This window comes from Vitis vinifera, chromosome 2 (genome assembly GCF_030704535.1).
Source record: "Vitis vinifera cultivar Pinot Noir 40024 chromosome 2, ASM3070453v1".
NCBI classification, from domain to species: domain Eukaryota; kingdom Viridiplantae; phylum Streptophyta; class Magnoliopsida; order Vitales; family Vitaceae; genus Vitis; species Vitis vinifera.
In genome coordinates, this window is record NC_081806.1 from 4,840,464 (window position 1) to 4,854,138 (window position 13,675).

At 37.2% G+C, this 13,675-nt stretch overlaps 3 protein-coding genes across 9 annotated transcripts; 1 reads left to right on the top strand and 2 right to left on the bottom strand.

Moving 5' to 3' along the window:
* Window positions 1-231: 231 nt before the first annotated feature.
* LOC100250522 (thylakoid lumenal protein TL20.3, chloroplastic) lies at window positions 232-8,123 on the bottom strand. Of its 5 annotated transcripts, none has more exons than XM_010663943.3 (7): window positions 7,833-8,119; window positions 7,505-7,667; window positions 7,388-7,417; window positions 6,841-6,947; window positions 4,237-4,271; window positions 3,995-4,123; window positions 232-650 (listed from the first exon to the last, which is right to left on the bottom strand). In XM_010663943.3, exons 1-7 carry the CDS (start codon window positions 7,951-7,953, stop codon window positions 459-461), a joined length of 777 nt encoding a protein of 258 aa, XP_010662245.1. In that variant the 5' UTR covers window positions 7,954-8,119; the 3' UTR covers window positions 232-458. The 5 variants fall into 5 exon arrangements, with proteins under 5 accessions (XP_010662245.1, XP_010662236.1, XP_010662240.1 ...); XM_010663934.3 differs by having other exon boundaries at window positions 7,505-7,715; XM_010663938.3 differs by having other exon boundaries at window positions 7,505-7,676; window positions 7,833-8,118.
* Window positions 5,098-6,887, top strand: LOC132252669 (uncharacterized). 2 transcript variants are annotated; one of them, XM_059733546.1, is made up of 2 exons: window positions 5,098-5,370; window positions 5,664-6,887. In XM_059733546.1, the coding sequence occupies exons 1-2, from the start codon at window positions 5,368-5,370 to the stop codon at window positions 6,714-6,716; spliced, it is 1,056 nt and encodes a 351-aa protein (XP_059589529.1). In that variant the 5' UTR covers window positions 5,098-5,367; the 3' UTR covers window positions 6,717-6,887. The 2 variants fall into 2 exon arrangements, with proteins under 2 accessions (XP_059589529.1, XP_059589532.1); XM_059733549.1 differs by having other exon boundaries at window positions 5,098-5,257.
* Window positions 8,124-8,314: 191 nt separating the features above from the next.
* Window positions 8,315-12,624, bottom strand: LOC104882043 (thylakoid lumenal protein TL20.3, chloroplastic). Of its 2 annotated transcripts, XM_010663947.3 has the most exons (6): window positions 12,143-12,624; window positions 11,825-12,002; window positions 11,715-11,744; window positions 11,090-11,196; window positions 9,000-9,111; window positions 8,315-8,921 (listed from the first exon to the last, which is right to left on the bottom strand). In XM_010663947.3, exons 1-6 carry the CDS (start codon window positions 12,261-12,263, stop codon window positions 8,891-8,893), a joined length of 579 nt encoding a protein of 192 aa, XP_010662249.1. In that variant the 5' UTR covers window positions 12,264-12,624; the 3' UTR covers window positions 8,315-8,890. The 2 variants fall into 2 exon arrangements, with proteins under 2 accessions (XP_010662249.1, XP_010662248.1); XM_010663946.3 differs by lacking the exon at window positions 9,000-9,111.
* Window positions 12,625-13,675: the final 1,051 nt, after the last annotated feature.

The following is a 13,675-nucleotide window of genomic DNA, read 5'->3' on the forward strand; positions in this document are numbered from 1 at the left end:
GCTTTCAAGATAGCAGGGAACCTTTTACAGGGTGAATGGGAGGTAATTCTTAGTTTGCATCAAGAGGTTGATGAAAGTTCCCGTCCTTCAATCCGTTCAGGATATGGAATTTAAAAGAATATTTAGGTGAAGATAAGTCAGCTGCATGATTAAAGACAGACTAAATACATGGTCATACCAAGACATCAACATTGCATATCGGCTTCACAGGTTCTATAAAACAAAACATCGTTGACACCAGGTAAGCAATATGATTTGCAAAATTTATTTTCGAATCTTGTTTGGAATACAGTACAAACAAGTTATGGTAAGTGTTCCAGATGTATTTCAAAGTAAAATTATCAATAGCTTCCAAGGGAAAACTGGTGCATTGATAGTGCTCTTTTTTTTTACTTTCCCATACTTCCGTCTATATATGCAGATATAGACTGCCATTGGGTTATCATTATGCCTTGAGTTTACTTTGCATCACAGAGCCCAGTGCCTTCATCACAGAATCCATCCCGATCAAGCAGTTTTGGTGGTGGAGCACTTAACAAAGGGGAAGATGGTGAACCATAGGCGCTCCGTCGGCTGTTCCCACAGCCCAAGCTTGCTCTGGTGCTCACGCCAGTAATAGGATTTGTGCCACTTGCATACTTACAGAGAGCCTTTACAAACAAATCCAAGCATTAGAATAAAAATAAACCAGTAAATATAGGAGCATATAAGAAACAATATAGATAATAGCCAATGTACATGATGTGGGAAAGTTTTGGACAGTGGGTAGAACCAATTAAACATCTTGCAGAATAATCAAAACTGGACTGTTTAAACAGCCTAATCTCTCCTGCTTTGGCTATGACTCTTCAAGGCCAATTGACTTCGAAAACAACAACTAGCTCCCAATGAATCAAACAATGAGGAGCCTTATCATACAACAACTAATTCGGCTTAGTGATCCAGGGGTCTTCCAACTACTGCACCCCTTTGAATATGTCTGGATGCTCAAAGAGTGAATGTGAGATCAGGCCACCACTACCATGAATTTTGTGAGCCAGATCAAACAAGGGCGTACTATTTATTCAACTTCCCATCTATCCGTAGTTCCGACTCTGAATCACCATATGCATAAGAAGCCCATCATTTGTTCAATCCTTATCAACTTCATCATCATCAATAAAGTTGAATCAATGATTTGTTCGCAAAATCTTAATAAAGGTTGATAAATATCACATCCTGTTCACAATAACATATGAACAGCTTTTTATCTTTTCCCAACTAAGTTTTTCAACAACAGTGTACCAAAGCTTCTCCATCTTTTTCTGAGAATGTCACTTTTAGGCTATATTCGATTCCCCAAAGTAGTATTCAGTAAAGAAAAAAACGGTTTTGTTGAATTTTGACTTAGTATTTGCTGGAATTTGAATTTTGAATATTGCAGCTGGAGTCTTGCACAAAATCTGCAACATCTAGATATTTTCTTATTTTTATTTGATCAAGATTTGGTTTCTATTTTATAGGAAGTAGTTGTTCATCATCTAGTAGCTTGATTTTCTGCTATTCTAATGTCATTTAAGTTACAAGCTCATGTATAAATTCAGCACTCTTCATCAATAAAATTAGTTCCAGCAGCCCAAAAATATATTTTTTGTATAAGTATTTAATCTTATACCAACAAAGTGGTATCAGAGCCATAGTTATCTTGAGGGGCCAGTGAGGTGAGTGAACCCAAACACCTTCTAAAATCATTTAGCAATGGAAGAGTCAAGTCTCACAGTTGCACCATCAATTCTTGATGGAGACAATTATGAAACTTGGGCTGTTAGAATGACAGTTCATCTACAAGCACTTGATGTTTGGGAAGCAGTGGAAGAAAATTATGAAATTCCTCCCCTAGGAGCCAATCCAACTGTGGCTCAAATGAAGTTGCATAAAGAAAGAAGGACAAGAAAGGCTAAAGCGAAAGCTTGCTTGTTTGCTGCAGTTTCACCATCAATTTTCATCAAAATTATGAAAATTGATTCAGCTGCAGAAATTTGGGAGTATCTCAAGGGGGAATACAAAGGAGATGAAAGAATCAGGAACATGCAGGTGATGAACTTGATTCGAGAATTTGAAATGAAGAAAATGAGGGAGTCTGATGCTGTTAAAGACTATGCTGCACAACTTCTTTCAATAGCAGACAAAGTTAGGCTGCTTGGAAAAGAATTTTCCAATGAGAAGATTGTTCAAAAGATATTGGTTACACTTCCTGAGAAATATGAAGCTACAATTTCCTCTTTGGAGAATTCAAAAGATCTGTCAACTATTAGCTTGACAGAATTATTACATTCCTTGGAGGCTGTGGAACAAAGAAGACTCATGAGACAAGGAGATACTGCAGAAGGAGCATTTCAAGCAAGAATGCAGAAAAATGCAGGCCATAAAATTGGAAAGATGAACAACAACAAGCCATGCAGCAACAACCAGAAAAATGGAGTTTTTCCACCTTGTCCTCATTGCAAGAAGACAAATCATTCTCCACAAAAATGTTGGTGGAGACCAGATGTGAAATGCAACAAGTGTGGTAAACAAGGACATGTGGAGAGGATTTGCAAAAATCAACAACAGGAAGAAACTAGTGCAGCAGTTGACTATTGCCAGGAGGAGCAATTGTTTGCAGCAACGTGTTTTGCTAATAAAAGCACCTCTGAAAGCTGGCTTGTGGATAGTGGTTGTACAAATCACATGACAAATAATCAAGATCTCTTTAGAGAACTTGATAGAACAACTATTTCCAAAGTCAGAATTGGAAATGGTGAGTATATTCCAGTGAAGGGCAAAGGAACGGTTGCAATCGAAAGCCAAACAGGTTTGAAACTCATTTATGATGTTTTGTTTGTGCCTGACATTGACCAAAACTTACTCAGTGTTGGACAGCTCGTTGAGAAAGAATTTAAAGTTTATTTTGAAGATAGGAATTGCATTATCAAGGATGCTGAAGGCAAAGAGGTGTTCAACATAAAAATGAAGGGCAAGAGTTTTGCCTTGAATTTACTGGAAGATGAGCATACTGCTATTTTACAACAAGATAGCACAACAATGTTTTGGGACAGAAGGGTCGAGCACTTTCATCATGATGATGTGCTCTACATGAAGAAAAATCAAATAGTTGAAGGACTTCCTGACTTAGAAAAAGATCTTCCTATATGTGCTACTTGTCAATATGGGAAGCAAACTAAACTTCCCTTTCCAAAGAAAATATCCTGGAGAGCAACCCAAAAACTGCAACTGGTGCATACTGATGTTGGTGGATCTCAAAAGATGCCATCCTTGAAATTGAATGCAAACAATGTTCACCAGCTCACTGCACCATATAATCCACAACAAAATGGAGCAGTATATTTTCTGAAGCAGACTCCTTTCGAAGTTTGGTTTGAGTGTCTACGTGCAAGACTTGGAGTTTGCATCTACGAAGTCAAGGAGGAGTGTTGAATTTTGACTTAGTATTTGCTGGAATTTGAATTTTGAATATTGCAGCTGGAGTCTTGCACAAAATCTGCAACATCTAGATATTTTCTTATTTTTATTTGGTCAAGATTTGGTTTCTATTTTATAGGAAGTAGTTGTTCATCATCTAGTAGCTTGATTTTCTGCTATTCTAATGTCATTTAAGTTACAAGCTCATGTATAAATTCAGCACTCTTCATCAATAAAATTAGTTCCAGCAGCCCAAAAATATATTTTTTGTATAAGTATTTAATCTTATACCAACAGGTTTCATCATGAAAAATATGAAAGAAAATAAAATATAATTAAAATGAGTAAAAATTTTACATATTTTAAAATTATTTAATATTTACTTTGAAAAAAAAAGTGAAATAAGTTTAAATTAATATATAAAAATAATTTATTGATTTAAAATAATTTTTTCCCTCAGCATTTCCTTCAAGAACCAAAGAGTGAAAGAGAGTCACATTGTTAAGCAACCAAAAAAAAAGAAAACAAGAAACAGAATGAAAAGAGAATGGACCTGCTTCTGGGGAAGATCTATAACAGCATCACTGAAATCAGCACCTTCAATAACAGCACCCCCAAGATCACTGCGAGTGAGCACTGTTCTAGCCAGCACAGCATTTGTGAGATTTGCTTCATTCAGAACCTATTTTCATAAACCCACCACTTTATATTAAACATTTCCTAACCATACTTCCAATAAATTGTTATGAAATTCCTATACAAATTAATAATAGAGTTTTGGTTATATAGCTTTACCATGCGGTCCATCAATGTGTCGCTTAAATCCGCACCTGTCAAACGGATGAGAGACCATGGAAAATGGAATTATGAATATATAAAATAATGAAAGGACTGGAAAAAAAACAAAAATGTAGCCAATTCTTTGTGGATTTCCAATTTGATCTGATGTTTGGAGTTTCCCGCCAAAGCCCACGCTATTTGCAACCACACATGTCCGTGATCACACAACCATACATGGGCTTGGCTTCGTCTTATTTTGTGAAACTAGGAGTGAGCCCAGCCCGGCCCAGCCCATTCCTAATAGAAACTGAATTAAAAGTTGACTTTCCAATCTATTTCAGTTAGCTTAAAATTTTAGAAATTCTCATCCACTTTTATTATTATAACCATCCTCAAAGAATTTTTTTTTTTTATAAAAAAAGAAGTTAAATTTATGTTATCAACTTCAAAGTCATAAATAAGAGATAAAAGGGGAAAAATTTATTTGTAAAATCACATTAATTCACTTTTCCCAAGTGAGATATATAAGAAATAAAAGGAAAAAAAATATTATTTCTAAAATCTAGCTAAAATCACGTCAATCCTCTTCTCCTTTCTCTTGTATAATTTTTTATTTCAATTTTATAAATAATATTTCTTTTAATTCCATATGTTTCTCTTATCAAATTCTCAATTATCGATACTTTTGTAAAAGAAAAAAAATAACGCCAAAGCAATCCTAAGCATAATACAAGATTAATTTAAATCAACTTTTGTTATTTTTACTTAAATTACAGCACAAGATTTTAAAAGTATAAATACATTGTTTGTAAAGTATGATCTAGAAATATTTATGATAATTGAAATATATATTTAAAAGAAAAGGAAATTAAAAAAAAAAGTACATGATGAAAGATTCAGTTTCTAAATTGGATTCAGATTTTGAAATAGATTTTAAAGGACTGTATAAAGTTACGGACTCCATATTCAAAACAACCATCTAAACACCCCGTAGATCCAAAATTTATAGAGGGTTGCATCTTTATTAGGAACATAGGTCAGATTTTTATTCTTCCTATCATCTTTGTGTTTTCACCATTATTTTCTTTTCGTTTAGGGAGTTTAATTAGATTTGTTTGCTGGTTTTGATTCTTCCTTGATGTACACATGGTTTGTTCTTTTAAGCGTTTCTCATCTCTTTGATTGTGAATAAAAAGTGGGAAAGGAGAAGAACAAGAACAATTTTCTCAGTTTTATTTTTGTTGTAGGACAATGAAAAAATAAACTCAAGAAACAGTCAAGATTAGGATTAGTTGATTCTTGAAGTATTGAGGAGTCTAGGATTCTTTTCCTGGGTTTTCTACGCAACCAAACAGATGTTTATGCATGTCTCTGTTACTTTCTTTTCTTTTCTTTTTTTTAAATTGTGGGCTATCTTGATTTTATTCTCATTGTCGTTGCAGTTAGGTTCACTAATGAGTTCAGAAACGAACGGCAGTTCTCCTGAAAGGAAACTGAAGAAACATCCATTGGAATATGACCCATCTGCATCTTCTGATGTTTTCATGGCGAATACACGGCAAAAGGTTTGTGTTATTCGTGACTTTCCAGAGGGATGCGGACCATTCATCAAGCAAATTGTTTTGGCCCATTCAATGAAGCACAAACCCCCTTCCGCTGTCCGTGATTTTCCTTGGGGTTGTGGCTCAGAAAAAGAAGAGGATTATGCACAGGTAAAACCTTTTGAAGATGATGTGGAGTTGCAATCTCCAGGAGTATTGGAAAATTTTTCGGAGACAGAATTGGACTGCTTCCTAGTGGAGGAAGAAGATGATAAAGATTCAGTGATGGAACATTTTGGGAATGATTTGGAGTCACCACTTCATAAAGGGCGGGCAGATTTTGCTTATTCAGAATTGCCCTGTGATGAAAATTCTGATATTGATGGAGAGTTGGAAGATTTTGCTCCGTCAGAATTGCCGTGTGTAGATAATTCGGAGGTGCTCGAAAATTTTGCTAAATCAGAGTCACCTGGTTTGATGATGGAAGACTTTGATAATGTTGGATTGCAGAAGCCATCAAAAAATTTGGAAGAGAAGAGAATCAAATATTATCCTCCTTGGCATTTGAGAGGCATTTCGGCTGTGCGAGACTTTCCTTTGGGTTGTGGAAGAAAGCCTAGGGTGTTCAGGGATGATACGGAAAACCAGAGCCATGAATTTCAAGTTGAAATCCAGCCTGAGATGATGCCGAAAATGGACGATACAAAGGAAAAGAATGCAACTTCTTGCAACAGTAAATTCTATCAACCTGAGGATGTTGGAGGTGTGCATGACAACACGAGGACAGAGCTTCAATTCCAAAGAGAAGAGCCCTTCAGTTCTAAACTTCCTATGGGCAGGGTGGTTGTGCTGGCTTTGATGGCTGCACCAAATTGCCCATGGAGGAATGCTAAAAGGGTGGGGAAATCTACAACAGACAAACGTGGTGCCACTGGGGGCAAAAAGATTCATTAACTCATTTCAATTTTTTCTTTTCTTTCCTTTAGGATGTAAGGAGCAATCAAGAGCTCATCTTTTATATACACAATACTATGCTATGTGGGTGGCCCTAACATTCTAGGGGAGACAAAGGTTTTACCTGTAAAATTCGCCTTATATGCAACAGCTTTCTCAAGGTATGCGCCGTTAAATGTTGAACCACTGAAATCAGACTCCCTCATGTCGGCAGATGTGAAATTGGCTCTTCTGTATTACCATTTAGATTGATGGTAAGCATAACATTACACAGTAAAGCAGAAACTCAAACGGCTCCTTTCTGATACAGTTTTTGCTGTTTAGATGAGCTTAAAGGCTTTGTTTGATTGCTAAAGAATAGAGGGAAAGAAACCAACAAACTTGCAGGTCTCTCTCGAATTTTTTCTTAGCAATCAAACATTAGGAGGGAGATCGATTCTAAAGCAAATTTATGACAAACCAAAAGTAAAATAACTGAAAATAGATTCAGAGAAAATCATTCGATCAAATAAATCTACAGATCATGGGAAACCAAAATTTTGAACGGGAAAAAGTAATTTATTGAATTTTCGTTTCCCTCGCCCCTTGGGCATCCTATTTCAACCAAAAAGATTTTAAATTCTAGCTTAATTCAATCCTAGCCAATTTTATCATAGATGAAGAGTAATCACCTGAAATTTTCATTCACATGAACTGCTTTCCTGCATAACAACAAAAAGAGGTGATTGTTCAGTCCCTTGTTCCACAACCAATGATGACATCCACATTCCACAATACAGAAAACGAACCTGAGATCTGCAGAACCAAATTGGGCTGCTGATCCAATCCCAAATTCACCCCTCGTCTCGGCTTCATACTTATTGAGATCCGCGACAGCAGGCATCACCGGGCTAAGGGTAACAACCGCGGCAGCCAATGCGGTTGAAACCAGTCTTTGCCACTTCTTCGACTCTGCATTGGCTTCCCTTTTTTCAAAGCACAATTTCAGTAAGTTCAGCACTACAAAACCCATGAAAGGAATTGGGTCTGACGACTGAAGTGGGTGGGTGCAATTCGAAATTCCAAAATCCTAGATTCAGTTCCAATTCAAAAAACTAATAGAAGAGATGAACTCACCGCGACAATAATTTCCCCTTTGGAGCTCAATCCTGCAGACGACGGTGAAGGGTTTGGACGGAGATTGTAGATGATTTGGGGACTTTGAGATATAAAGTGGGGAGACACTTGATAATGCCATTGCAGTGCCAAAGAGTGTCAAGTATAGATTAAGCTGGTGCCTCTGGCCTGTGGGTAAAAACAATGGGAGTTGGTTCAACTCTCAAGTCTCAACCACACCACATCTTTGGGGTAGAGGATAGGTTGAGACCGGAACACGAGTGTTTCTTTCTTGTTTGGTGAGTGTGGTGCCACTTGGGTGACAGTAGTTGATTTTTTTTATGATTGTTTATATCACCATCACCATCACCATCACCAGTTGACAGTATTTGATATTTTGAAGATTGATTCTATCACCATCACCATCAGTTGGCTTTTAAGATATTTGGAAATTTGTTTTAGTACAAATATTTTATAATCCTTGGTTAGGGCGTATGGATCCATTTGCAAGTAATTGCATTTATTAAAATATAGGCAGAGTATTGATACATCCTTTTTACATGTGGTTTTGATCGTTTGTTGAAAAGATTGCAAAACAACCATCTCGAATTTGTAAAAACGCCTATTCATCCTCTCTTCGGTGTAATCCATCGTTCAAAGTTGGAGCTAACCGAAGAATCGGTTTTGATGTAATATCTGTGCTGTTAGCAATCTTGAACCACTGGCTCCCAGGATCACACATATCATCTCTACTCAAGCACTTGCAGGAATTTGTGACAATGTCGTCGCTGGAGTCTACATCCAAGCAAACAGTGGTGCCATTCCCCAGCTTAGTTGACAGGTACATCTTTGAATCTGAAATGCTTTCCCAATTTGACCCTGGGTTAGAACATATCACACTAAGTTTTGCAGGCTTCCCCAGCCCAACTGCTTGAAGGCAGAGGTATGTTCCCTTTATTATTAAGATCTTCTGGGGGGTGTAGCCCCAGGCTTCCGACTCGGTGCATGGACCCAGCTTTAATGGCTCAGACAGTGATCCCCTTAGAACGCAAAGACCCGTAGAAGGATGCAAGACCATTTTATATGGTCTGGCATGGGGTGCATCCGGCCCTGCATAGCACATGAAAGCACACAAAATTTAGCTATGAATAATTAAGCAAATTTGCCTTATTTGCCTTGGCAACCAACCTTGAAAAGGAGATTGGAGGGCTCAAATCCTCTGGAAGAAGCTTGAGTTCCAATTCAGCAAGGAGAAGAAGAATAAGAAGAACCTCCCCATCCTGGGATTTGTATTGCCTAGCTGTTGGATTGATGGAAGACTGAGCGTCTTACCATTGTATTCATATGTTGTGTTCTTACCATTATTTCTTTTGATTTTGGGGGTTTAATTAGATTTGTTTGTTGGATTTTGATTTTCGATATGTTATAATCAATATTATGTTTTTAATTTCATTAGTTATGTTTTATAATATTTGTAAGAGAAAAAAATAATAATAAAAAATAACACCAAGGCAATTCTAAGCATAATAAAGACTAATTTAAATCAATTTTTATTATTTTTACTTAAATTATGGTACAAGATTTTACATGAGTTTTGGAACTTACTTTTGACTTCTGTTGAAAGAAAAGAAAAGGAAAGAAAAAAGAAGTAAATATTGGTGAAAGATATGGTTTCTAAATTGGATTTATTTTCATGGAAACAAATTTCAGAACACTATATAAAGTCGACTCTTAATTCCTCCTCCTATAAGACATCAAAATTCAAAACAAACCTACGTAAATCGGGAATTTAAAGAGGTTGGGTCTTTGTTAGAACCATGCAACAGATCAGATTTTTATTCTTCCTATTTTCTATGTGTTCTCACCATTATTTCTCTTCGTTTTAAGAGTTTAATTAGATTTGTTTGCGGGGTTTTGATTTTCACTTGATGTAAGCATATGTTGTTGATTCTTTGATTGAAGTTGTTCTTTTAAATGCTTCTCATCTCTTTGATTTTTTTTTTTCTTTTTTGTAGGCTACTTTTGATTTTATTATTATTGTCATTGCCATTAGTGTTCACTAATGGGTTCAGAAACAAATGGTGGTTTTCTTGCATGGAAACCAAAGAAACATCCGTTGGAATAGCACACATCTGCATTTTCTGATGTTTTCATGGGGAATAAAGGGCAGAAGATTTGTGTTATTCGTGATTTTCCAGACGGATGCGGACCATTCATCAAGCCAATTGTTTTGGCCTATTCAATGAAGTACAAACCCCCCTTCCTTTGTTTGTGATTTTCCTTGGGGTTGTGGCCATGGAAGGATCACTATGCAAAGCAATGTGTTATTGGAAGAGGATGAGGATGATGCACAGATAGAACCTTTTGAAGATGCTGTGGAGTTGCATTCTCCAAGAGTGTTAGAAAATTTTTCCAAGACAGAATTGGATTGCTTCCTCATGGAAGAAGAAGATGAAAATGATTGAACATTTTGGGAATGCTTTGGACTCACCACTTCATAAAGAGCTGGAAGATTTTGTTCAATCAAAATCGCAAGTGTTGATAATTCAGAGGTGCTCGAAAATTTTGCTCAATCAGAATCCATCTGAGTTGATGATAGAAGACTTTGATAGTGCTGGATTGCAGAAGCCATCAAAAACCTCAGATCATGAAAGTACTGAATTATCTAAGGAAGATTTGGAAGAGAATCAAATACTATACTCCTTGGAAATTGAGAGGCTTTTGGGCTGCACAAGACTTTCCTTTGGGTTGTGGAAGAAAGCCTAGGGTGTTCAGGGATGATATGGAAAACCAGAGCCATGAATTTCAAGTTGAAATCCAGCCTGAGATGATGCTGAAAATGGAAGATACAGAGGAAAAGAGTGTTACTTCTTGCAACAGTAACTTCTATCAACCAGAGGAGGTTGGAGGTGTGCATGACAACGTGAGGACAGAGCTTCAATTCCAAAGAGAAGAGCCCTTCAGTTCTAAACTTCCTATGGGCAGGGTGGTTGTGCTGGCTTTGATGGCTGCACCAAATTGTCCATGGAGGAATGCAAAGAGGGTGCAGAAATCTACAACAGAAACGTGGTGCCACTGGAGGCAAAAAGATTCATTAACTCATAGAAGAATGCTATTTAATTTGTAGAGAAAGATGAGGAGGAGAAAACCCAATTCAATTTTTTCTTTTCTTTCCTTTAGGATGTAAGCAGCAATCAAGAGCTCATCTTTTATATGCTACATACTATGTTATGCGGGTAGTCGTAACATTCTAGGGGAGACAAAGGTTAAGGTTTTACCTGTTAAACTCGCCTTGTATGCAACAGCTTTCTCAAGGTATTCACCATTAAATGTTGAACCACTGAAATCAGACTCCCTCATGTCGGCAGATGTGAAATTGGCTCTTCTGTATTACCATTTAGATTGATGGTAAACATTACACAGTAAAGCAGAAACTCAAACAGCTCCCTTCTGGTACAGTTTTTTCTGTTTAGATGAACTTAAAAGCTTTGTTTGATTGCTAAAGAAAAAAGGGAAAGAAACCAATAAACTTGCAAGTTTTTCTCAAAATTTTTCTTAGCAATCAAACATTAGCAGGGAGATCTATTCTAAACCAAATTTATGACAAACCAAAAATTAAATAGCTGAAAATAGCTTCAGAAAAATAAATAAAATATTCCATTGTTAACTAATTTTGGCATTTTTTTTTCCTTCCCTTCCCCTGAGCTCTTTCGACGTTTTCAAGCAAACAAACCAATAGTTCATGGGAAACAAAAACGTTTAACAGGAAAGCAAGAAAGGAAAGGAAAATAACGTAATAAGTAGCTTGGAAAAGGAATTCCCTTTTGAGTAACTAGGCAGGTCATTTGAACCACTTGCTTAATTCAATCCTAGCCAGTTTTATCATAGATGAAGAATAATCACCTGAAATTTTCATTCACATGAACTGCTTTCCTGCATAACAGCAAAAAGAGGAAATAATTCAACCCACTGTTCCACAACAAAAGAGGATGTCCACAATACAGAAAACGAACCTGAGATCTGCAGAACCAAATTGGGCTGCTGATCCAATCCCAAATTCACCCCGAGTCTCGACTTCATACTTATTGAGATCCGCAACAGCAGGCATCACCGGGCTGAGGGTAACCACTGCGGCAGCCAGTGCGGTTGAAACCAGTCTTTGCCACTTCTTCGACTCTGCATTCGCTTCCCCTTTTTCAAAGGACAATTTCAGTAAGTTCAGCACTATAAAATCCTTGAAAGGAATTGGGTCTTAAGTGAATGAAATTCGAAATTCCAAAACCCAAGATTCAGCTCCAATTCCAAGAAACTAATAGAAGAGATGAACTCACCGCGCCAATTATTTTCCCTTTGGCGCTCAATCCTACAGACGACGGTGAAGGGTTTGGACAGAGATCGTAGATGATTTGGAGACTTTGAGATATAAAGTGGGGAAACACTCGATAATGCCATTGCAGCGCCAAAGTGTGCCAACTGTACAGATTAAGCTGGTGCCTCTGGCCTGTGGGTAAAAACTAAAAAGTAAAAACTATGGGAGTCGGTCCAACTCTCAACCACGCCACCTCTTTGGGGATATGCAAATTGAATTCAAATATTGTAAATTTAAGCCTTTTAGGAAAGTTGGTTTTTCTACTGTTTGGTTTGGCCTGTTCGTGGGTTCGAAAAATTGATAGTTCGGTTAATTTTGATGGAATTCCAGTTTACTTGTTCTTGAGGAATATGCAAGTAAGAGAAGGGATGACGCCAAAAAGGTGGCGTGACTCACTGGAGATGATGTGGCCATTCTCATTTCTCATTCGAGATCAAATATTGCAGATTATGATCTTATCTTATCCACCCACGAACTAACAGACGGGCTGAAAATTTTGAGAAAACCATAGTGGTGCATGGATGCACTTCAAAATCCTCTAGGGTTTTTCATGATGAGGCCTACTTCGGGAAAAGATGATGGGCTGGCTTCAACAGGCCATGTAAGAGAGTGATGGACTCTGTATGGGCCAATAGTTGGGCCTCCTTGCCCGTGTTTGGTTGTTTCCCTCAGTCTTCACAGTTGTTCTACTTACGATGATTATTAATCTATTATTACTTATTGAAATTCTACATCCCTTTCAGCCTTCTCTGCATACTGCGGCCGTGGATGAATCTGCGAAGGTGGGAGAAAGCATAAATGCAAACAAAAAAGTTATAGACCAAACAGAGGAAATTGCGGAGTGGAAACAGAGGGGCCTGAGAAGAAGGGGGTATAGGGAGTCAAAAGGATAACCCGAAAGGACTCTGGTAGACAGACTTCATTGGGCAGATGAAGGTGGCCCACCGTACCCGCAGAATTCTGCTTCTATGGACCAAACTCTTCCTCGGTTGACTTCTCTATCCTCTTCCATCGTTATGATGAGGAGATTGGACCGATGTCTACAGTCCGCAACACTAGAGCACGGGTTCCATTTACAAAATTTACCATGTTTGGCACCAGAATTTCTGACACTATCACTGTATCTAGATCTTGCTCATGTTAACTCTCTCTGCCTTCATTAATTTATTTTTATTAACCAGTGAATAAAAGCATGTTTTTTGTTTTTTATTTTATTTTATGAAAAGTACAAATTATTGGTTAATAAATTTATTGTATTTGCATAAAAAAAACTAATAAATTAGATAATTAATTTTACTAATCTAGAGCAAACTTTGCAAAGTAGAGCATGTACAAGAAGTCATGGTAGCCAACAAGGTGGTGGAGGTCATGGTTGTGGCTAAGGAAAGAAAGACACTACAACTCTAACAATAGAGACAATGATAGTGACAAAAATTCTTATAAAGGAAGAGGCAACTAATATAATGGTAGTTTCTATCAACCTATAGAGGGTGAC

What these genes read in the sequence shown, in the direction of transcription:
- LOC100250522 (XM_010663934.3), bottom strand. Translation starts at nt 7,953, where the DNA reads ATGGCATTATCAAGTGTCTCCCCACTTTATATCTCAAAGTCCCCAAAT. An exon ending in ATATAAGGCGAATTTTACAG is followed by an intron (nt 4,272 to 6,840) that starts GTAAAACCTTTG and finishes TCCGTTTGACAG; the next exon opens with GTGCGGATTTAAGCGACACA. An exon ending in ACACATTGATGGACCGCATG is followed by an intron (nt 4,124 to 4,236) that starts GTAAAGCTATAT and finishes TTATGAAAATAG; the next exon opens with GTTCTGAATGAAGCAAATCT.
- LOC104882043 (XM_010663946.3), bottom strand. Translation starts at nt 12,263, where the DNA reads ATGGCATTATCGAGTGTTTCCCCACTTTATATCTCAAAGTCTCCAAAT. An exon ending in TTTGGTTCTGCAGATCTCAG is followed by an intron (nt 11,745 to 11,824) that starts GTTCGTTTTCTG and finishes GCTGTTATGCAG; the next exon opens with GAAAGCAGTTCATGTGAATG. An exon ending in ATACAAGGCGAGTTTAACAG is followed by an intron (nt 8,922 to 11,089) that starts GTAAAACCTTAA and finishes TGTGCTATGCAG; the next exon opens with GGCCGGATGCACCCCATGCC.